The sequence below is a fragment of the Perognathus longimembris genome, chromosome 16 (genome assembly GCF_023159225.1).
Source record: "Perognathus longimembris pacificus isolate PPM17 chromosome 16, ASM2315922v1, whole genome shotgun sequence".
Lineage (NCBI taxonomy): Eukaryota > Metazoa > Chordata > Mammalia > Rodentia > Heteromyidae > Perognathus > Perognathus longimembris.
Window position 1 is genome coordinate 51,974,386 of NC_063176.1, and position 24,609 is coordinate 51,998,994.

Here is a 24,609-nt window from a genome sequence, read left to right on the forward strand (position 1 = left end):
CAGAGATGAAATACAGTTTCCTGCATGTGTTAAGCAAGTGTCTTGCGCTGAGCTACAGCCCTAAACCTAAATTATAAAAACTTTCATAGGGAAATATTTCTTACTTACACTTATACTAAAAGATAAATGCATAAAAGAACAAATTGATATATTGGACTTCATTAAAACTAACTTTACTTTTCATAAGGTATCAACTGAAATGTGTGTTCACACACATATACATGTATTCAGAAGTCTTAAAGTTCAAATATAGTAAGAGAAACTTTTTTTCTGAAATAAAAATGTTGAATCTCACTTATCCAAGGTCATTCTGTGCTGCTCCAACAAAATATTTTAGGTCAGGTAAGTTACAAAGGCAAGTTTTCTTTAGTTCATGATTCTGTTAGAGAGGTAGCGAGTGCCCTAGGGAGGGGTCTCCTTCCTGTCTCACATGACAGACAAGCTGAAAGGAAGAGGACACGCACAGAAGACACTAAGGGCATGAGGTAGCCACGATCTATTACAACCCACTCCCTTTAGAACTGCCTTAACCCAATGCCTGAGGCGAGCTAGCGCTGCACATTCCATGATGCACTTACCTTTCACTAGGCCTAGTGCATGCTAGGCGATTACTCTTCCTACTGTTGTGCTAAATAAACTCCTGACCCCACATCTGGTTTTAGAGACAAATGTTATTTGTCACACCTATTATTTCTTGAAATATGATTTCAGTTAGACATCTTGGATTCATGCTCTCCATCAAATGCACATCAAATACGCATTTATTCAGTATCACAGATGTAGTCTTTGCTTTTATGGAGCATTTATAAAAGGGTGGCAAGCAAATACAATCATTGCTGGGTGCAGGTGGCTCGTGCTCGTAGTGTTCAGTGAGGAGCAGTTCTGCATTTATTCACCCTTTGTCCCTCCATTTCTGTGCCATGTCCATATTCTCCCAAAGGCAGACAAATAAACCAAAAGAAAAAAAAAAAACAGCTAAAAGAAAAAAAAAACTCCACTTCCTGGAGTTCATTTGATAAATATTTTGTAGGATCAGATGCATTTGGGCATTGTTGACTTCCCTTCTTACTGTTCTTTCTGCAGCACTTCACTATCTTCAAAGTGTTATAAGCCTGTTTATTGTGTTCATGTCTTTCTCTCCTTGCTAGGATATACACTCCAGTAAAGAATGACTTTTTTCCTCTATTTTTGTATCCTAAATGTCTCTAGAAGAGTTTCTAGCATCTAGCAGAGGTTTATTAACATGTATGTTCAACAAGCATAAAATGAAACCATTTTAATATTTAACAAAATACAAAAATAAAGGAATTACATGTTACATTAGCATTTGAATATAATATAAATCATTAGAACATAACATTATAAAATACAAAACCAGAAACCATAGGATCTTTATTAACATGATGAGTGTGCCTGTCTGTTGGTAAGTTCATTCCAGTCTGAAAAAAAATGTTACTCATCTAAATGCCACATCATTCAATATGCTTCTACCCTCTGATTTTAACTGGGTTAATACTGAAAACTCCAGTTCCCACAAAACTGGTTGTGAATGGTAGTAACAGAAAGGTATTTGTTTACATAGTACACAGAAGTCTTTCTTTCAATCCCAAGTGCTGATCAACTTTAAGGTGACATAATCATTCTTCAATGTGTATGTAGAAGGAAGCTTCCATAATTTATTCTCTTCTTCAGGCACTAAGTTTAATTCTGCTATTGATTCAGAGAATTGAAAAGGAAATGGATATTTTTTCCAAATGTTTTCCCTTAATGTCTCCAATTTCTCTTCTGGGAAGAAATAGTTAAATGTTTGACAGAGACGTGGGATTGTGTAGTATCTCTGGCTTCATTTCTTTCAAAAATGTTTTAATCAGGGGCTGGGAACATGGCTCAGTGATAGAGTGCTTGCCTAGCATGCATAAAGCCCTGGGTTTGATTCCTAAGTACCACTTAAACAGAAAAAGCCAGAAGTGGTGCTGTGGCTCAAGTGGTAGAGTGCTAGCCATGAGCAAAAGAAGCTCAAGGACAGCACCCAGGCCCTGAGTTCAAGCCCCAGGACTAGAAAAAAATGTCTTAATCAGTAACACACTCTTCAATATATTGTAATACTGTGGAAACATATAGTAGCTATGACAATTTGTTTTTTAATTTAGTTTTGGTGACAGTCCTGGGGCTCATACTTGGGACCTGGGCACTATCCCCGAACATTTTTAGTCAAGGCTGGCGTTCTACAACTTAAGCCCTAGTTTTGCTTTTGGTTTATTGATTAAATAAGGGTCTTGTGGACTTTCCTACACAGGCTAGCTTTAAACCATAACCATCAGATCTCAGCCTTCTGAGTAGCTAGGATTACAGGCATGAGTCACTAGGGCCCAACTAGAATGATTACTTCTAAGTCCTGCTTGCCACATCTTCCAAAATGCTTGATTCTGTTCAACATGTTGGAATATATCACTGACTTCCCCCTGCTGTTTTAAACGCAGTTCAAAAAATGCCCAAAATAGTGGTTAAATATTCCAATTTCATTGCCCAAGTATCATTTTCAAAAATATTTGTGAAATAAGATTTTTTTCCCATAAGAATGTGAAACTCATTCATGAGTTGATAGAGTAAGTGCATCTGCCTAGTTCCAATTTCTGAAGAGTATGTTTCAAGAAGTTAGTGAGCTAGCTGCCTTTAATAAGATTAACTTGGACTGCAACTCTCAATAGTTCCAGGAGATCCTGTGGAATGATCTCTAGATGCTAAGCTTCAGGGTGTATAAAACAATGATTCTGCACAGCACTATTATTAGTCATTGGTAGCATTTAAAAAAAATCATTCTGCTTTTGCTTACTAGTTATGCTGGCTGTTCCATCACTTGTAATTCCTTTACAGTTTCTCTACTCTAATTTGTAATGACCAACAGTGCATCTAATTGTATAAAAACACCTAATCTACTTAAATGTAAGGTTCAATTTAACAACCACAAAAAGTCCTCCACAAGGGGGAAAGGGAAAGGGGGAGGGGGAGGGGGAAATGAGAGAGGAGGTAACAAGTTGAACAAGAAATGTACTCACTGCCTTACAGATGAATCTGTAACCCCTCTGTACCACACTTTTGACAATAAAGAAAAAAGTTTAATAAAAAATATCTTGTCATTCATATCTGGCATAAAGTAAGTGTTGTACAGTTTCTGATCTTAATGCTTTTGTCAAGCTGGATTACAAAATTTATACTAGATGGTAACTATATGCTACGCATTGCTTCTAAATAGTACAACTAAGTACATTGTTTCTGCAACAGTACACATTTGAAGATATGCTGTGTTATCAGTAGGGATAGTTTTTAATGTATTGGCTATCTTAGGATCAAAAAAAATTGTACACCATATCCAAACATTCTGGAAAAACAAATTTCCAGCAGCTGTGGGGGATACTTTTTCCTTTTCTATGGTCAGGTCAACTATCAGGTTGCAGTTGATGGTGTGTTTTTGTAGAACTTTCTTGAAGTGCATTCTTGATCTGGGAAAAGGACCAGAGGCTTGACATTAAGGTATCACAATACAGAATAATATCACTGCCAGCTACAGGACCCTTTCAGATACCTACAATTGTAGGTGGTGAAGCAAAACACCTGTAGCTCTTGTCAGCATTTCTTACATGGGTGTAGATTTACTTCTGTAAGACAAATGATGTCAGTCATTCCTGGAAGTCAACACCAGAAGCTGCAAAGCACATCAGCAATGCGAACAGAGCCGCTATGGTAGTATACCTCACTCACACATCTATTTCCTGAGTTTGGCTATGCATCTCAATCCTTCTTTGCAGGCATCTCAATTGTTCTCGGTTTCTTTCTTTTTCTTTTTTTTTCTGAGGATGCAGCTATTTAGTAGAAGTTTAATATTTCTTAATTGTTTCTTTTATTAGAGCTGTTTATAGTACCTGTATTTTCCTATTTCCTGTGTTCTTGATGCTCTGGCGTCTGGGCGGGGCCTGTGAATCTGAGGAAGCACAGTCCTAGACCTGTTGGCTAATTCCCAGGCATATAACCAACCCAGAGCTTCCTCCTACTTATCTACCATTGAGATCTACTTTTCTGGCCTGTATTTCTTTGATTCAATAACCCTAGAGCCAGTGACTAGGCAACTAGGAATTATCCCTAATCAGCTAAATCAGCTAGAAGTACTTAAACCCCAAATCAGCTAAAAGTACTTAAAATAGCTAATCTGCAGTCTGCATATACTTGATCTTTTTCTCATTCTTTCTCAAGTAAACACTTCCCTTGGGTCCTCCTTTGTGGTTTCTCTGCTTATTTACTAACCTTGGAGCTTCCTGGTATAGTATCCTTACAAGGTATAGGGTGCTTCCAGTTTCTAGGGATCTGTGAGTATAAAAACTTCCTGCAGGACAGTCATTTTTAGGACTGAATATCTTACTCATCGGACTGAAACAAACCATGGGTCTATGTTTAAATGTGTTATTACTTTGGTTACAAAAGTTGGCCCTGATTCTCTTTTCACTTTATGATTTGTTATTCTTTAAGCATGACTACAGAACCTTTTAAGGGTTTTTTGTTTGTTTTGTTTGCCATTCCCGGGGCTTGAACTCAGGGCCTGAGCACTGTCCCTGGCTTCTTTTTTTCTCAAGGCTAGCACTCTGCCACTTCAGCCACAGTACCACTTCTGGCTTTTTCTATATTTGTAGTGCTGAGGAGTTGATGTTACGAGGTTTGAGGGAAGGGATTCCATGTCCCTCTAAGAGTCCACCACAGAGACAGTCTCAAGTAAAAAGATGGGTTTATTGGGGAAGCATAAAGCGAACTGACCCACCAGGGACGCAGCATAGACTTGGGAGCTGTAACTGCGACCATAATAAAGCGGGCCAACCGGCCAGGGACACAGTGCAGACTTGGGAGCTGACACTGTGACCCCGAATGGCCCTCAAGTAGGGGTTTATGAAGGCAAATGCCACATGATCAAGCCTGGCCACACATAGGTGGCCAATGAGGATACAACACTTACAGAGAAACTGCATAGTCATGTCAGGTCACACGCAATGGCCAATGGAGTTACAGTCAGTCTGCCTCATAGTAACTGTTTGAACCAACCTATCATTTTAGTTAGAAATGGCACGCAGATTTGGTGGGTCCCCACACAATGCAGGTGGATATGCTTACTCATGGGGGTGGGGGTAAGGTTGCTCCTTCCTGGAAGGGCACAGGTTTACTATTGTTAACCTTGAACATTCCACAATGCAGGTGGTCAAGCAGTTTACACACTCTTATCACAGCGAGGGGGGCCTTCCCTGGGTCCCGAGCAGACAGGGCACACATCTCCCAACCCTGAAGCTCAGGGGCGAGGGAGATCTTAGTGAAGATGGAGTCAGCCTGACTCCCCTCAACAGAACCCAGGGCTTCATGTTTACGAGGCAAGCACTCTACCACTTAGGCCGTACTCCCAGCCCACATTTTGAGCTTTACGAAGTTACCTATGTTTAATTAAAGATCTAAATCTGAAATAGGCTATAATGGAGAAACAAACCTATCATAGATGTGTACAGACCATCCAACTAGAGGATAAGTGATTACACAAATAATTGAAGACTTGTCAGCTCTACCCCATCCCATTCGGTTCCCCAGGAGCCTCTTGCCCTTGGTTACCACTCTCAAGCACCTTTATGCTTTACTTTTTAATCACATGCACAAGACTGTTTTGTCTAATTTAACAATCTGTAATTTCTATATCCTTTTCTTGCATTTAGTTTTACTTAATGTCTTTTTAAAGATTTGTCAGTGTTAATGTAGCTCTGAGGTGCATTCATCCTAAAAACTGAACAGGTATTTTTCTGTTCTATATTAACTTGTCGTTACCAACTTCCTATTGTATTCTCGGTCCCCAACACTTTATTAATGTAACTGTTGAGCAGGAAAAGGGGCAGGCATGGCAGTGCATACCTATGGTAAATTCTGAGACACCCAGACCAAGACATTCATCTTTAAGTCCTAAAGAGGCTGAGCCATCCCAAATAAGTAAAAAGTAGCTTGACCTAGAGCTGCTTGACCCTGGCAAGAGGAAGGTGAGAGATCAAGCATAATTGTTACTCTATTTGCATGTTTTAAAGAAGTTAAATGGGTACTCAGTAAATACCAGTTACACCCAGAACCAAGAATTAAGCAAAGAAAGAGTATTCTGCTTGCTTAAATGGTCCACTGCTTTATTTGCCAGAGGGTTTTTTTGTTTTTGTTTTTACTGGAATCGCAATCGCTATTTGTGATCACTAACTGCCAATTCTGCTTCCATAAGTCTGTTTGCTATCACACGCACTACCACCTGCACGTGGTACATGTGATTCTTGCCTTTAAAAACCCAGCCCTCCTGAGGCCTAGCGCTGTGGTGTCACCATCCCGGTGGTGGCGATCAGACGCAGTGCACAACTAAATAAAAGACGCCTAGCCCGGTTGACTGAGTGCTGGTGACTTTGTCTGGGTTCGAGGCCCACCTGGGTGTCCGGTATACAACAAATGCCAGTTACTCAGGAGGCTGCTGCAGAAGAGAGAGGCTAGTGTTGAGCCCACCCCCCCCCCCAGCCCACGCACCAGGGTCACAAAGAGGCCCTAGGTCAAAAAAAGGGGGGAGGGGGGGAGGTGTGTTGTGCCAAGACGCAAGACCACCCCCAAGAAGACCACCGAGATTCAGACACTCCGAAATGCAAAAGCAAGGCAAGGCTTTATTTAACGAGCTGCCAACTCGGGCCTCGTCCTACCCACCGACACAGCGGAGGTTAGGAGGGAGCCCCGAGCTGTGATTACACAGGGCTTATAAAGGCAAAGAACAAGGTTACAACAATCAGCTGTGCAAGCAAGATTAGAACACAGGTACAAATCTGATTGGCTCAGGGTTCGATTCTAAAATGGGGTTCACGTGATGGGGCTTGACTTCAAAGTCTGGCACCTCATTTCCCCCTTTTTCTTTTTGGTACCTTGGGAGCCAATCATGGCTCCATTCTGTCCATTTCAATGGCTTGCATGTCTAGGGGATGATATAGAGGTAAGGCATGGGCCAGTAGGACCCAATGTAGTAACCAAAGGGCCTGTCACCATTTCTTACAAGAATATTCTCTGTACCTCTGTTCTGCATGTCTCTAGTTTATCCTGCCTCATCTTCCCAAAAACAACTCTGGTCCCTTGATTTTAAAGGGGGGCTGATGGGTGAAGATCATCCATCTTCTGTAACTTCTTCAGGCTGACTCAGGGGCGTAGACCTTACCTAGCCAGGAACCTATAACCTTAGTCTCAGTCTAACTTTCTTTTCTTGAGGCGAAGGCAAAGCGGCTGAGTTGGGTGCTTGGAGACCTCCCATGTTCCATCACGGTAGTTGTCATCCAGGGCAAAGGGGTCAGCTGGCCTGGCGTGGAAGCAATGAACCCAAGTGGCGATGCCGTCTAGGGTCCCTTCCACCGTGGTTAATCTGTTGATTGAGGGCATTGGCAAGCTGACAGGCCTTTAACAGATCTCAATAAGGACAACACAATCTCAGGTCTACAAGCTTTCCTTCCTAAACAGATGTATCAACTTAAAATCTTACTGCCAGTCAGGGCTTTGAGTAACTGTGGGGGGTGAGATTTTAATCTATCCTCTCATTTGACAAACTTACCCTTACTAACCACTATCACAGATGACTGGCAAATTCCTGCCCAGTAGACAGACATGTGCATTGGAAAGGCATGCTCATGAACTATTCTTCTAGGACTTCCCGGCTTTAACTTTTGAAAGGCCAACAGTAGTGACTCTAGGATCTGACACCATCTCTGCCATCCAAGCAGTGGCTTACTGCCTCTGGATGCTCCATCACTTTTGTCCCAGGAGGAGTGACTTTCGACTTGGACTCAGGGCCTGAGTGCTGTCCCTCAGCTCTCCAGCTCAAGACTAGCACCCTACCACTTTGAGCTCCACACTACTCCGTTCCCAGCACTCTGCTGGCTGATTAGAGACAAGTCTCTCACAGGGACCTTTCTTTGCCCGGGCTGGCTTCGAACCGCAGATTCAGATCAATGAGTCTTACAAGGGGCCACTTTACTCCAATTATAAGCAACAAGGTGGTCCACACAGAAGTAGTTTTTAAGCATGCTCTCTTACCTGTAACTTATTAAGGGTCAGTATTAGATCTTGACAAACTTGTAGGAATCACCTGTGCTTCTCTGTGGGCCTGCTGGAAACTGTTACAAAAAACCTACAAAGAAGCTTCGGAGTCTGGGATCTCGGGGTCTCTGGGGCTATCCCGGACGAGCCCCAAATGTTGTGCCAAGTTGCAAGACCACCCCCAAGAAGACCACCGAGATTCAGACACTCCGAAATGCAAAAGCAAGGCAAGGCTTTATTTAACGAGCTGCCAACTCGGGCCTCGTCCTACCCACCGACACAGCGGAGGTTAGGAGGGAGCCCCGAGCTGTGATTACACAGGGCTTATAAAGGCAAAGAACAAGGTTACAACAATCAGCTGTGCAAGCAAGATTAGAACACAGGTACAAATCTGATTGGCTCAGGGTTCGATTCTAAAATGGGGTTCACGTGATGGGGCTTGACTTCAAAGTCTGGCACCTCAGTGGAGGGGACCAGGATTAAGACAAAGGGGATCTAATAAGTCAGAACAGAGACATACAAGGGTTATGAAATCTTCCGAGAACGTCCATAGTTTCAGAGCTGCTTCCCAGCTCTTTCAGAGCTGTTCTTAGCTGTTGATTGCAGTTTACAGGAGCTCCATGTGGTCTCTAGGACGGCCTGTCTTTTAAGCACGTGAAAGGCCTGGTGTCTCCCCGAAGGGACCTCAACCCCATCACATCCCCACTAACTGGGCCTTGCCCTCCGCCTCCAGGCCCACGCGCGCCCCGAGGCCTGGCGGGCGGGCAGGCGGCACCTGGCAGGCCCAGAAGCGCCCCGTCGTCGTCGTCCCAGGTCATTCCGCCCCGCAGGGACTCCCCATCGGAGGCCGCCTCTCTTCCTTCTCCACTCCAGCCGGGTCAAGACAGCCCAGCTAAGACCGAAGTCACGTCTCCAACTCGAACCCGCGGCTCAGTCCGCCCAGCACGCCTCACCGCAAGGCTCCGCACCGCGCCACTTCCGGCCTCATGGGGGGGGGGAGGGAAAGTCCTCCATCCAACCGGAAGTAGGCTGGATCGGACCTGTTACACGCATGCGCGAAGTAAGTCAGTCAGCCAGCGTACGTGCGTGCGTGCGTGTGTGCGTGCGTGCGGCCGGTCCTCGCCGCCCCGCTTTGGCTTTCCGCTATCTTCTCACGGTATTTCCTCTTTCCCGCGAGAGTTACTTGAAAGCCCTGGCGGTAACCGGCGCCCGGCGTGGGGGGGGCGGGGTCAGCAGCCCCGACGCGGTGCGTTCTGTTGCCATGGCAGCGCGGAAGCGGCTATGAGGCCAAGGCCTGCAGGTGGATTTTCAGGGAGTTGCTTGGACTTTTCCTGGCCCGGCTGGCTTCGAACCGTGACCCTCAGATCTCAGCCCGCCGAGTAGCTCGGGTTACAGGTAGTTCCTCGGTTTCTGAAGGAATAGGCAATTTTATTAAAGACATAGCCCATTAAATACATATTCCGTGAGTATGTACAATGTGGGTATGTACAATGTAGTTGTCGATCATTATCCAGTAAGAATTAAAACAAGTGCATTTTCCCCCCAAGTCAGACTTTTTTCTGGTTGGTATATTTGTATAAATGGTGGTGGGGGAGGAGAGTTCATGACAGAAGTTTGAATTTCAACCCTGAGACTTTGTATGACTTTGTCAACATTTCCTTTTCCGAGGTTGCTGATTTCATTACTTGAGAAATTGATTGCACGGGGTTTTTTGTTTGTTTTTTTTCAAATGCTTCTCCTGAAGACTTGGAACTGTGAACCATCGCCAGATCTCATCCTCCCAGTAGCTAGGATTACAGGCGGGAGCCGCCAGCAGCTGGGCCAACTGCATAGTTTTGATTTTCAATTTGCAAGTCGAATGATTTCCTTATTCCCTAGGTAGAGAAAGAATACATAGGATATATACGTGTATATCACATGCACACTGATTGAAGATATATTCTGCCCAGTGGCAGCTCCCTGACACAGATGTCCAAAACCCAATTCCATTTTGAAACTATTTACTCAGAACTCAGAACCCTCAAGTTGAGGGCTTGGTGGCCCAGTCCCACAAGACTGCCTCCCTTTATCAGATTCAAGCTACGACTCCCAGCTATCTCCACTATTCTAATATTCTAGCATTGTGTCTAACTGACTTTAAATTTAGGAAAGAATTTCCTATTAGTACACTCACCCCGCTTTCCCCATTCAAGTTTGACAATTTTGATACAATAGCTTTATAGAACTCAAGAACATGCTACACTTACCATTAGGGTTTTAATAGCAAGGATATGACTTTGGGAATCACCGAATGGAAAAGACGTAGAGGGATGTGTGGAAAGCAGGGTGAAAGGTGCAGATGCCAGCCATATGGCCCCACTAATAAACCTACTTATACATTTTTTTCTCCTGTCTGTGACTATCTCCGCATGGTCCCCTGGGATGGCTGGGACAGATTCTTTCAAAAAGTCCTTGTCTTTCATATGTCTGATTCCCTTCCAACAGATCTACATGTACTCCAGACAGGAAGCTCCTGAAGCCTGGTGGTTTGAAGTTTCTATATGGGTTTTCACTGGCAATGTCTGATTAATCATTGGCCACTTGTTTGAACTCTGCCTTCAGCCTGTTCTGGTATCAGAGATGGGAAATGGGCTGGAATTTCTAGCTATATATACATCTTGTTTCATGAATTCCTGCTGCTCAGCCTCCATCTTGGAACTACAGAGGGTTTCTCTCTACCCTCCACTCCCAACATGTCACCTACCTAAATTCGTGATTAAAAGGGACACACGATAAATTAGGAAAGATAGTCCCATTGCTCAGGAAATTCCAAGGGTGTAAAGAATTCTGAACCTAGGACAAAGGTCAAATACGTTTTTATTATACCTCATAAAAATACAATAAAATGAAAGCGCATCCAAAAAATTAAAAAAAAATAGGACATCAAGGCAGTTTTTTATACCTATGTCCCTTTCTGAATGGAAAGTTTCCAGGAGGAAAGAGTGCTTTCCCAAGAGGAAACTATTATTTGGAACTTTATTATTTTCTTTCTTTCCTTTAGAATTTACAATCAGCTCTATAAAAAGTACAATGTAGGGCTGGGAATATGGCCTAGTGGCAAGAGTGCTTGCCTCCTACACATGAAGCTCTCAGTTCTATTCCCCAGCACCACATATATGGAAAACGGCCAGAAAGGGCGCTGTGGCTCAGGTGGCAGAGTGCTAGCCTTGAGTGGGAAGAAGCCAGGGACAGTGCTCAGGCCCTGAGTCCAAGGCCCAGGACTGGCCAAAAAAAAAGTACAATGTAATACCTTAATACACACAGGTTCTAGCACTAAACCACCTACTGTCGGAATGTTGACTCTGTTGTTTATTAATGAAATATATCTTTGAGCAAGTTATAGGATCTTCCAGTTCAGATTTTTCATCTGTAAATTCTAGAAAATATTAGTGCCCAAATTTCATATAGTCATTCTGCAAACAAAATTTCATGTTCCAAAGTCCTAGAATAGTGTCTTATACTCAAGTTTATTTGCTGTCTTTTGTCTAACAAAGGCCAACTACATGAACAGTGTCAGAAGTCATTGAGAGGCCTGGTGTGGTACCTGTTGAAGTGGGCTGAACTAAAATGAATTCTATGATTCATAAGGAAGTACTGATCTACACATGTTTCATCTTGCCAGTCTCTTACTGACATTTCTAGGGGATGGAATCTCTTCCTTTTCCTATGGCATGCATAATCCCTCTACACTCTTCCTCTTTAGCATTAAAGGTGTTTTATACTGGATGTTAGCTATCACTAAGCTATGTATGAGGTATGAGGACTCACCACACCGTAAAGGAAGTTCTGTCAACCTTGTTTTACAGATGTGGGAACCAAAGGCTAGAGAGGTAGGTGTCAGTTTTGCCTTCTTACAAAACAATCCCACTTTTTTTCACTTTCTGTTTAAAGCAAATCTGACCATGTATCCTTGCTGGCTACCTTATCAGTGGAAGAAGGGGTTCCGTGTGGAAAAGAATGGATAGCAGAGCGGGAGGCAGAGTACATGTGATTTCAGAATTCTTAGGTCCATGCTTGCCCTCAGCTAAATTCATCATAACAGATGTGAAATAGGAAGAACGAATAAACTACAGCATAGACAATGCAAGTATGGTAAAACCTCAGTCAGAGATCCCAAATAACAATGAATAATAATAATAAACTTGCCCTTGCTGTGTTCTTCAAGGTGCTCTTCTAGCAGGCCTGCAGCATGATTGTATCAGGTGTTTTTAAAGATGTAATACCCAGGACCCACTCTGTGCATTTGGAGCAAAGCCTGAGATTCAATGTGTTGATTTCTATGCAAGTAAAGTTTGAGAAGGGTTGGAGGTGTGGCTCAGTTGGTAGAGCAGCAGACAATTAGGGAAAGCATCAGGTACCCAGTTCGAGTCCCAGTCTTGGCTGACCTAAAAGAAAAAAAAAGAAAGAAAGTTTGAAAAATACTATCTCACTCTAAATCTACAGTTGAGGCCCCAGAGTAAGGCAAGTGATTAGTTCAGAGACCTATGGGTAGTGGCAGAGGTAGAATCAGAACTCAGGTCAATGTGTTCCAGGCTGTTCCAGAAGAAGGGGCGGGGGTAGTGATCACTGGCTTTCTACTGTACCTCTCAGCATTAGCTGTTTATATAACTGGGAATGTTTTTGTATTCTGATTTGATGGTGTCTTTTTTTTTTTTTTAACATCAGTGGTTAGGAGGAAGGAAACGCAGCAGCTATTTCCCTGAACACTTTCTTCTCTGTCTGGATGGAATTAAGCAATCGCCTGCCAGATTTCATCATTACAATGAATGTAAACCTGACTATTTACCAGAAGCATATCATTCTTTTTTATTCCTGAAACTTGTGATACTTTCCCTTACTACATGGTACAAACAACTGAGTCCAGTTGTCTATGAAACTAATCATCTTTCCCTGAGGCCATACACCTTGCACCTAGTAAGCCAGCCCAGAACAGAGCCTTTATTTTATTGGAAGCCAAGAGTTGGTGCTAACTTGGCTATATTTATTAAGAAAAATGCGGGTGGAGGATTGGACTGTTTCTCCATGGTAGAACACTTGTCTAGCACACACAAGGCCTTACTTCCGTCCTCAGCATTGCAAAAAATGAACAAGTTAAGTGATACACAGGTACGTTAGGAAATGGAAATGGAAAGCTCTGGTTTAATGAAATATTTGCAAAGAAACATGGAATACTATATAAGTAAAAATCTCCATATTTGTGATGAATCAACCCTGGCTTTATCATTATCTAAACTACTCATCAAAATGATCAACAGCTGGGCACTGGTGGTTATTGCCTGTGATCCTAGCTACTCAGGGGCCTTGGATCTGAGGACCACCACGATCGCCATTCCAAGCCAGCTCAGCCAGGAAAGGCTGTGACACTTTTTTTTTTTTTGCCAGTCCTGGGGCTTGAACTCAGGGCCTGGGCACTGTTCCTGAGCTTCTTTTGCTCAAGGCTAGCACTCTACCTCTTGAGCCACAGTGTCACATCCGGCTTTTTCTGTGTATGTGGTACTGAGGAATCAAACCCAGGGCTTCATGCATGCTAGGCAAGCACTCGACCACTAAGCCACATTCCCAGCCCTAATCTTTTTCGTTTTTTGGCTAGGGCTTGAACTCATGGTGCTCCACCATGTCATGCCTCCAACCCTTTCTAGTGCTTCTTATTTTTAAGATAGGGTTTTCTTTTCTTCCTGTTATGGCTGAGATGGTAGTGTGTCAACACCCCCAAATTCTTTCTCTCGGACTTTTCTGCATGGGTTGGTCTGGAACTGAGTTCCTCCTGATCTCAGCTTCCTTCCACATACACGGGGCTAGCCTGCCACCCTAGCCAGATACGGATGGTGAAAGGATCTTGTAAACTTTTCTGCCTGGGCTGGCTTTAAACTGTGACTCTCCTGGTCTCAGCCTCCCCTATGTCTAGAATCCCAGTGTGGATCACTGGTACCCTGCTTAGCCTTTTACTTATGTCTTCTGATTTTTATTATTAAAAGTATTATATAGTGAGACTCATATCCAATAGACTTCCCCCCAAAAAAAGTCAGAACAGGAGCTGTGGTTCAAGTGGTAAAGTGCTATCACTGAAAAATCTTAGAAAAGGAAGCTTAGACATAGCACCCAGACCTTGAGTTCAAGCCCCAAGACCAGAAAATACAAGTATGATGTAGTTAAAATTGCAGCCATCACAGGATGAAGTGCAGTTAAGAAGGAGAAAATAATGGACAGACTACTTAGCTGACTCAAGATGGGTTAGTGATACAACTTTGAATCTCCCCGTGATACTTTTAAGATACTTTTAAGATGTATTCCACTTTACATCTTGGTATTCCATTGATGCTGAATGGATGATATAACGCTCTGGGAAGTATAGATTGGTAATGTAATCTCAAGATGAGTTCAAGGATATTTATTCCAGAAACTATCCTCTTTCTAGACAATAGAGTGAAATACTATTTTGTTTGTGCTCATGGACTTATCTGATCGTAAGATGCATCATTTTTGTTTACTTGTTTGTTCTTCCAATAGGCCAGAGAATGGGTATTCCCCAACCATTAGCTTTAGCTCAGAATTTACTTTGTTGATAGATACCAATAGCAAAGAGTTGTGGCTTGTTTCTTTCCTTTACTCTTCCCCTTGCCCTTTTATTTCCTATTTGTTCTTTTGACTACTTCCTCTTCTCAGCTCTTTTATTATCTTATGCTTTTGCGTATGTCCAACTCCTCCTCCTCCTCTTCCTTCTCCTCTTCCTCTTTCTCCTCTTTTTCTTCTTGCTTCTATCCTGGGTGTCCGTGAGCTATGTGTAGGGAAGAACACTACATATTGCAAAAGGCTCAGAGCACGTAGTTCCAATACTGCAATCTGGTGCCTTAGGCAAGAAGAGGAACAACATTCAGTAGAGTCATCCTGCTATTGTACCAAATACTTGAGGTAACTAATAAAGGGAACAGGTTTACTCTGGCTCTCACTTTTGGAGGTTTCACTCCATGACCCATTGGTTGGCTCTGCTGCGTTTGGGTCTGTGGTAATGGAGCACTTCATGGTGGCAGTTGGTGGGGGGTGGGCAAAAGGGTTCACTTCATGGCTGGGACATACAAGAAGGGCCTGGCATCCCAATCCCCTTCGAGGATAAACCTGCAGTGACTGGAAGTCCTTCCACTCCATCTCTTAAAAGTTTCACCAGCTCCAATGGTGTCACAGGTCCAAGGTCAAGTTTTTTTTTTTTTTTTTTTTTTTTTTTTTTTACAAAGGGAGATGTACATGCCAACTTACGATTGTGAAAATGGACACAGAAGCATTGTAGGCACAAAAGAACTACTGAGCAAGAAAATGCCCAAGATGAGTCAGGTCCCCAACTTTGGCAACTATCTAATAAAAGGAACATGGAACTCCTTTGGTTGGCTGTGCAGCCCAGGCTGTCTTTTGTATATGCCATGCAGGAAGTGGTGCGGAGTTTGGTGGCAGGGTGAGCAGCAATGTCCAGGTAGGACTCACTGGAATGGCTTTTGTGTGTTGTGTGGAAAGCTGGAACTTCAATGTCAGGACAGTGCAGAAGATGGAGCCAAAGTCCTCTAGGCACAGGCATGGGAAGGTTTTCCACGTGTCCGTGAGGGAGAATGGCTCTCCCACAGAAACTGGACATGGCTCTGGCATTGCGCACTAAGGGTGGCCACTGTTGATCAAAGAAATTCCAATTTTGTTTTCCAACTATTTAGTTTTGAGAAAATATTTGTTAAAATTGAGGAGGAAATGTAATTCCTCTTCCAAATGAAACAGTACCATCACCAAAAGATAGCCATCACTACCATGTTGATATAAGGGAAAATATTAAAACTACATATATTTAAAAAGGCATTAAGCAGCTACTTTCTATCCTAGAACTCTAGTTTACAAGGTTCTTTTTGTTTTGTTTTGTGCCGGTCCTGAGGCTTGAACTCATCATCTGGGTACAGTCTCTTTTGTGCTCAAGGCTAGTGTTGTACCACTTGAGCCATTTTTGGGTTTCTGGTGGTTAATTGGAGATAGGACTCTCAAGGACATTTTGCTCGGGCTGACTTTGAATTGTGATCCTCACTGAGATTTCAGCCTCCTGAGTAGCTAGGATTACAGACATGCATTTGGCTTCTTGAAATGTTTTATCCCACTAATGAAAGCATATTTAACATTAAAAAAGTAATATAAATATTGGTTTTATTCCATATGAACAGATAGCAATCTTCTGCTTTTAGCAGAGGCATATTTTTAATCAAATGAATGTTCTATAATTTATCTAATATCCAGAATCTTATTGATGGGATATTTATTGTTGTTTTTTGTCATTTTAAGAAACAATTTACTATGGCTTTGGAAAGAAATACCCTTTCTTTCTGTAGCATTAGGGACTAGTTTGTGTTTTAAGTCTTAGTTCCTAGTATTTGGGGTGTGGCTGCATTTAGAGATAGGCCCTTTAAAGGAATGATTTTGTTTAAAATGAGGTGGCTGGCATTGTCAGCACCAATCTGAAGGTATCTTTCTAGGAATAGGAGATCAAGACAGAGCTACTTTGTGCATTTAGAGAAAAGCTCATACAAGGATAGCATGACAAGCTGGCCACCTGCAAGCCGAAGGGAGAGGCAGCTTTAGAAGATCCTTAATGTTGGACTTTCTGGCCTCCACATTTATGAAAAGATAAATTCTGATGTCTAAGTCACCCAACATGGTATTTTGTTAGGGCAGCCCTAGTAAACCAATAAACAAAACAACCTGCCTGTAACTGCATAGGAAAAACCAACGTGGAACCATGGCCCATTACAGAGTAAGGATTTGGGGAAAACTAGACAGATGTATATGTGTATCTATACACACAAATTTCATTAAGAGATCTGTTTGCATATAAAGGATACTTAAAATGAAAAGCAATATATTTTCACTAGCTACCTTTTCTTTCAATAATTCTATCTTTCCTTTTGTTTTCTTTTCTTTTTGGTTGGTTCTGGGGCCTGAACTCAAGGCCCAGGCACTAACCCTAAGCTCTTTTTCTCAAGGCTAGTGCTTTACCACTTTGAGACATACTGCTACTTCTGGTTTTCTGGGGGTTAACTGGAGATAGAGTCTCACAGACTTTCCTACCCAGGCCGGCTTTGAACCACAATCCTCAGATCTCAGCATCTTGAGTAGTTAGGATTACAGGTGTGAGCCACCAGTGCCTGGCTAATGGTATTATTTCTATTAAAAGCTTTGCCACCAATCAGCTTAGCTTGCTGTAGGAGTTGATGGTTGGCTGTTTTGACCAACATTGATGTGAACTCTGTACTGAGTTAGGAATATGATGCCAAGTATTTCATAATTGCAACATTCTTTCCTTTTTTTAAACTGTATTTTTGTCTTTTCTTTTTTGGTACTGGGGATCAAACCTAGGATGATGCACTTTCTAGGCAAGCACTTTGCTTATAGTTGTAGGTAGCACTGAGCTACAATCTCAGCCACCCCCCCCCCAATTCTTCTTTTTTTTTTTTAAACAATCAGTCCTCTATGGGGGAAGTGACATGCAATATTCTCAAAATTAGCAGAGTAATACCTTAGACTTTACCCTGATTATCTATTGAAACCAGAATTGGATTTTTTTTTAAATAGAGGAAGAAGCCTAGTGTTATTGTATTTTTAGTTTGTCAGAGATGTATTTTCTTTTTTAAATGTTTGTTGGGGGGCTGGGAATATGGCCTAGTGGTAGAGTGCTTGCCTCGTAAACATGAAGCCCTGGGTTCCATTCCTCAGCATCACATATATAGAAAAAGCCAGAAGTGGCGCTGTGGCTCAAGTGCTAGAGTGCTAGCCTTGAGCAAAAAGAAGCCAGGGACAGTGCTCAGGCCCTGAGTTCAAGGCCCAGGACTGGTAAAAAAGTTTATAGTTTTTTAGAATGAGTAGGAAGAAAAACACAATCCTCTCAGACACAATACCAGTTTTTCACCACCGTTCACATTGGATCTAGTTCCTATGGCTGTAGTCAGTAGTTAGATGGTCTATTGGGATTTGTCTGCTGTGACACCAGCAGAAATCTTCAGAGGTGATTCCATTGACAAACTTGGCCCTCTTAGCAATCCCTACCTGCTATAGTTGTGGGGATTCACCATGGCGATGCTACGTTGATCAATGTCTTCTCTCTCTTGGCTAAAATTCCATATAATTCTCTCAGATGATTTTGTTATATAACTCTCAGCATATGGACATAATGCTAACTACTTCTCTCAAAGGTCAAAATAACCCACAGGCCCTTTTCAAGATCGCTTTTATTTTTTTCACCGTGGCATCCTGTACAAATTCCTTGAAATAGCGTCCAAAAGTCAACGCCTAGGATGACTCCTCCTCCGACTACACAGCTGCGGAGAGGAGTGAGAGCGTGTGGATGGACTTTTGGTGTGGGGTCTTTCTCAGCTCCTTCTACCCCACCATTGGTGGACTCCCAGGCTTTGGGGAAATCGCGATGGACACCCACGGGGCACATCTGGGCCCTCGCACGAGAGGTGGGGGGGAAGGGACGGACGACATCCAGGCTCCCTCTCACCTTGGCCTCTTTCTTCCCCCCATCCACCAGCCCTCCATCCAGCAGGGTGCAAGGCTGGGTGGGAGGTCTCCGGGGCGGCCTAGACCTTTCTCTGAAGCCGTTTCCAGTCCCTTTCTTTCTCAAGTGTTAGCTTAAACCGGCTCCATGTGTGCCAAGCAAGGCCCTGCCCTTCCCCCCCATCCCACCCCAGGCGCATCTGCCCCGAGGGGTGGGAGTTCCAGAGCTCGAGGGGGCATTTCCCCCACTGCATGGCCTCAGCCCTCCCCCCCTTCCCCTGGAGGCCCAGGACCTCGTCCCCACCACCTCCACCCCCATCTCCAGGACCGCGTCCATCCCTTCCCAGGACGGTGTCCACGCCATCTCTCCAGTCCCACACCTGAGATCCGTGCCCGGACTCTGGGGGGGCGGGGGGCGCACGGCTCGGAGCCCCTAGCTCGGAGCACCCCAGCTGCTGGGCTGCAGCCCAGCGAGGGCATGATCCTGAGGTCGGCCCTGGAGGCGCAGGGGGCGCGGGGCGGCCCGGGTCGCACCCTGAGGCCCCCAGGCCCGTGTGTGTGTGTGGGTGGAGGCCACCAGGCCCGGCGTGCCCAGGTCCTGACCCCGGGTGACCCCGGGTGACCCCGGGCTACGTGGGCTCGCAGGCCTGGTGGGCCGCGCTCCGCCGACGAGCCGTGACCTGAGACCAGGGCGGGAGGCGCGGCTGCTTCCCGCGCGCTCCGAGAGGCCCCGGGGAGCGTGTGTGCGTGCGTGCGTGCGTGCGTGTGCGTGCCGAGCCTCCGCGCGCGTCACGTGGGCCGCCGGCAGCGCATGGCGGCGGCCCGCGCGCGCCCGCGTCCCCGCCGCCCCGGGCGCGCGCGTCGACGGGGCGGGCGCATGCGCAGGGGGGCGCGCCGCCTCTGCCCCGCGGCGAGGGTGTCTATGGAGAGGCGGCGGCCGCGGCTGCGGAGGCAGACGCTGCTGCGGCGATGGCGCCCTTCCCCGAAGAAGTGGACGTCTTCACCGCCCCGCACTGGCGGATGAAGCAGCTCGTGGGGCGCTACTGCGACAAGGTAACGGGACCGCGGAGGGCCGGGGGTGGGGGGGAGTGGGGGAGGTTCTCCAGCCCGGGGTGGCGCGGGGGGGGGGGGGCGCGGGTCGGTCCCTGGGGCGGCCTGGCCTGCGCGGCCCCCCCTCGGGGGCCGCCTCCGCCGCGGGAACGGCCTCCGGCGCGCCTGTCAGCGCCCCGAGCGTCTCCGAGGGAGGGTCCGGCGAGCCCGGGGACCCCGCGTTCCCGCGGCCGGGGACGTGCCTTCGGGGCGCGCGGGGCGGCCCCCAAGCCCGGCTGGCCGCGTCCTCCCGCGGGGTCCGGCGCGCAGGACCGGGGAGTGGGGCGGGGAGGGGGGGGGAAGCGAGGGGACGAGGGGAGGGGCGCGCCGGGCCCCGCGCTCCGCGCCGGCCTCCGCCGCCGTGCGCCCGCCCGGGGCACCGCGGGCCTGCGGGGATCCCGGGGCCCGGCCGCCCGGGGCGCGCGCCCCCTCCGCGTCCGCCCGCCCGGCCGCCGGCCGCCCGCCGCCCGGCCGCTCCTGCAGTGTCCGCGCCACCCGCATTTGCCCACCCTGCGGGGTCTGGGAGGGGGGGTGGGGGGGATTTGGGGATCGTGGCTCCGGCGGCCGCTTCTCGCCCCCCCCCCCCCCTTTTGACCTCGGAGCTCTTGGCTGGGTTGATGAGGGTTTTTTTGGGGGGGGGGTGTTGGGGCGGGGCAGAGGAGAACCAGACTTGGGAACTAGAGGTTCGTCATTTCAAGATCTTTGCCCTGGCAACTTTTTTGAGGGGTGTGGGGGTGTGGGGTGGGGTGGGGTGGGTGTGGGTGTGAGGGGGTATTTGTGGGTATCAGGGGCTTGAACGCCAGGGCCTGAGCGCTGTCCGCAGCCCCACTTCCGGCTTCGCGGTGGTTCCTTGGAGATGAAGAGTCTGGATTAGGATTCCTGTCTGGGCTGGCTTCGAACAGCGATCCTCGGGATCTCAGCCTCCTGAGTAGCCAGCTGGGATGACCGGGCGCGAGCCACCCGCTCCCCGCCTGGCTTTCCGGGTAACTTTTACCGCCACCCCCCCACCTTTCCCCTCCTCCATGTGATTCTGCTGAAACACAGCTAGCTCTTCTCTGTCGGAATTCTTGCCTGTAGAGGGAGGGGCCCCGGGGGCAGAGTTGGCATGATGGTTTGGGAACCTTTCTGGATTCTTAATTGGTGCGGCACAAGCTGAAAACAAGCACTTTTGTGTCAGGTTTAGGGCCATGTGCTCATGCATCTAGAAGGATACTGAAATTCCTCCCCGTGTGTCAGTTTACCTTGAGAAAGTCATTGGGGGTAGCCCTAAAACTTGGGGCAGTGAACCAAATGGATGGCACTTAAACTGGAAATCAACTTAACATCTCAGAACCTACATTACAGAGTATCATTAAGCATCGTGGTGACCGGCGGCGACCAGACTGTGGCTTACAGTCCAGAAAGATGAGTGAAAGATTCCTAATAGTCAGTGCTCAAGACTCAGGAAGTTTGAAGTTTCAGATCTCACCACCCCTACTCCCGTTACCATTTTTTCCCCTCCTTCCATTTTGAAGATTAAGCAAAGTAAGCAAAGTAAATTGTATGTGTACTTTTTAAACACCGGGACTGTTTAAGATGTTGGCCCCCGACTTGATTGTTTATTCGAAATCGCCTCCCACGACGATTTAAATACCTTGGTGTCCAAATTCCCCCTAAAATTAGGATCTTCTAAGATGAAACCTAGACATCAAATCCAGTTTTGAGCTCTCAAGGTGAGTTCTCTGTGTAGTCGAGGGAGAGAAACCCGGGAGAAGCTTAAGGCGTGGATAAGCTGATGAGCCCTCCGTCTTTTCCAGTTAGCTGTATTGCAATCCTTTTATCTCCCCTGACTTTTGAATTTCGTTCTGTGAAACAGTATCCTCTGATATCAGGAAAGAAAAAAAATTGGAGAGGTTTTGTTTTACTTTATTCAAAATCAGCAAGGAGAAGTTAGTGAGGACTAGTAGAATTCAAGGATTTTTTTCCCCAGTTACATTGGGGAGAGGCATTCCACAGATCCCTCTGACATTAGTGGGGGCGGGGGTGGTGTATATATATGTACATGTTCCCTGGAGGGTTTTAGGAGAGTTCTAGGATTTCTTGGGAGGTTTTAAATTTCTGCATAATTGTGCCTTTTCAAAATAAAAAAAAATCACAACTTTGACCTTGCAGCCTTATTTAAATTTCTGAAGAAAGCAGTTATTATTTTTCTGTGATTGAGAACACTTGAAGACATCTAGAAAATGCAGTTGCCTTTTTAAAGACATATCTGAGTCAAATAAGGTTCGTTCCAGTAGTTCATTTTGACTAGTCTAATATAACATTTCCAGTTTCACATAGATGTAAGTCAGAATTATCGCCAATTTTCCCTAGCACTGCAAGAACTTGTCACTAATTTCAAGCTATGTATAGTTAATGAGATTATTGTGTGCTTTAAAGATTAAAAGTCTATAGTTTTCTGAACTGTGACCTCAGTAATTTAGCAAAGGAAAAAACTGCGTTGAATTTTGTCTCATTTCTTGTTGGGAGGATCCAATGGAAATCCCTCTTGGGATATGCTTTGTAAGCAAGAGAGGGACTGTAAGTGTTTTGTGGTGGCTGAGTGGTCTTAAAGGAAAAAGTTTCAGATTTTATAATCACTGTCCTTTGTTTGTATAGCTCAATCTAAGTAGCCTACAACAAAACTATCAAAATGAGAATTTGTTTTTGTAGTCACACTAGTACATTATTTCTCTATGTTTTAAACTTTGACTCTGAGTGCTAATAGCAATGAAGAAATCAGTTTTATTTCCAATATTGAGTTTCTAAAGTACAGTATAGTATAGACACATCCTCTTATTTATTAGTGTCAGACTTTCTGTGCTTAGGTCTCATTTATTTAGAACAATTCTGAAGTTGGAAGCCATGTTACATATTGTTTAACACCAAATTTAATATTTTGTTCAGAGTTTTCTCTTTTATAAAAAGGACTTACTGAAATTTTTTTTTCACCTTTGTTATCAGAAGTTGTTTGAGGTAGGGGGCAAGGGATATTTCTGTTCTCTAGTTGGGGACTTGTAGATTCGAAAGGCCGAGGGCTGTGTAAGGAGTTAGTATAGGTTTAGACAGTTGCTCAAGACTTGACTTTTCTTTGTGTGAAATTATAGTACTTTCTGATTTCTTTGATAACTGTCTGATACATCTATTTTGGGTATTTCACTGACTACACATAGGATGATTTTAGTGAAACATTTCACCGAATAATGTCCTTTTCCCCCCCATTTTACTCTCAGTTCTAATTTTCTTTTAATCCTGAAAATTAAACTCTGTTGGCCTTTGGTGCTGATGAGTGTGGAGTTTCTCTTAGTCAGCTGTGCAGTGGTGTGTTCTGTCAGTCGTGTGTGGCGGCAGTGTGAGGTGCGGTCCCTGTTCCTAAGGAGTTCATATTAATAACATCTATTATAACATCTCTATCATATTACATCTCTGTTATATTACATACTAATAACATACTGATAGGACATAGTGGGAGCCAAGGGGGGATGAGTCTATGGTGAACTGCATGTGACATTATTAAAATGCTCTTTGAACCGATTTCTGAGGACAATTAGTTGGCCAGTGGAAGGATGTGGCTACGATGGACATCTCCAGACTTACACATAAGTTAATTAGGCCTTTGGGTATCCCTATGTTGTTTTTTTTTTAGGTAAGGATGTTGAAAGTGCCATGTACTTTGTTATTTTTATTAAAAAAATAATTTTATGACCCAAACACTAGGAAATAAACTCAGAATAATTTGAATAGTTTATTTTTTAAATGTTGAATGAGTGAGTTTTATTCATTCATTTATTAATATGAGCTTCCCTGTTTTTCTCATTCTTCTGCATGCCTGTCAGGACTTACTGACTGGTATTTGGGAGACTGGTTTCGTGAAGAGAATATTGAATTGAGAAATAGGAAACCGGGTGCCGGTATCTACTACTACTAGCTACTACTAGTAGCTGCGACTCAGGAGGCAGAGATCTGAGGATTGCGGTTCAAAGCCAGCCTGAGAAGGAAAGTCTGTTAGACTCTTAGCTCCAATTAAATCACAGAAAATGAGGGAAGTGGTGCTGTGGCTCAAGTGGTAGAGTACTAGCTTTGAGCAATAGGAGTTAAGGGACCGAGCCCAGGCCCTGAGCTCAAGCCTCGGGAAGGGCCAAAAACAGAAAGAGAAATATAGTAAGTTCTTACTACATGCTTGATATTAGTTCTAATCCTTACAAAAGCCTTGTAAGACAAGTATTATCTCTCATTTAAGAGTACAGTCTTAGTGGTTAAAAACTTACCCAATACATTCAACTAGTAATTAGTAGAGTCTGAATTTTAATCTTAGCCTTTTTTTTTTTTTCTCCTCCTGAAGTACTGCTCCCCTCCTTCTTCCCTGGTTGCTTACTGCTAACCATATAATTTTATGAAATTTACTTCATCTATGGTCATCACTCTTGTCCATCTGTAAAGTAAATTTGACCAGCTATTACAAGCTTATTCATTGAGGGCAAGTCTTCCTTGATTAAATGAAAGCATTTGTCTGGCCAGAAGGACAGAAAAGTAACAACTTTTTATGGTAGTAATGTTTGTTATGTATTTTCATTCCTACTTTTGAACATACTGGCTTAAAATGACAACACTTGAGAATTAGTTTGAAGCCAAGTTTTATATTTTAGGTTGTATATTTTTATTTTGCGTGAGACAGTAGTAAATTATTTCAAAATACTGAAGATACGTGTTACTGGTTGTTAATTTCTTTGCTGATTTTGTGTATCCTGTTCCACATAGGTTCCTTGTTGAATTTGCAAGAAACTAGACTACGTTGCCATGTGGATCAACAGTAACTTTTATATTTCACCAGGA

The 24,609-nt window shown here is 44.7% G+C and overlaps 1 protein-coding gene across 1 annotated transcript in view; it reads left to right on the top strand.

Annotated features, from left to right (window-relative positions):
- The first annotated feature begins 19,539 nt into the window (after positions 1-19,539).
- The window catches only part of Fbxl5 (F-box and leucine rich repeat protein 5), a 34,082-nt gene continuing 29,012 nt past the window's right edge, over positions 19,540-24,609 (top strand). Inside the window, exon 1 of the mRNA XM_048364054.1 lies at positions 19,540-19,722. Within this exon, the coding sequence (XP_048220011.1) occupies positions 19,639-19,722 (84 nt within the window). The 5' untranslated portion in view covers positions 19,540-19,638. The remainder of the gene's footprint in view (positions 19,723-24,609) is intronic.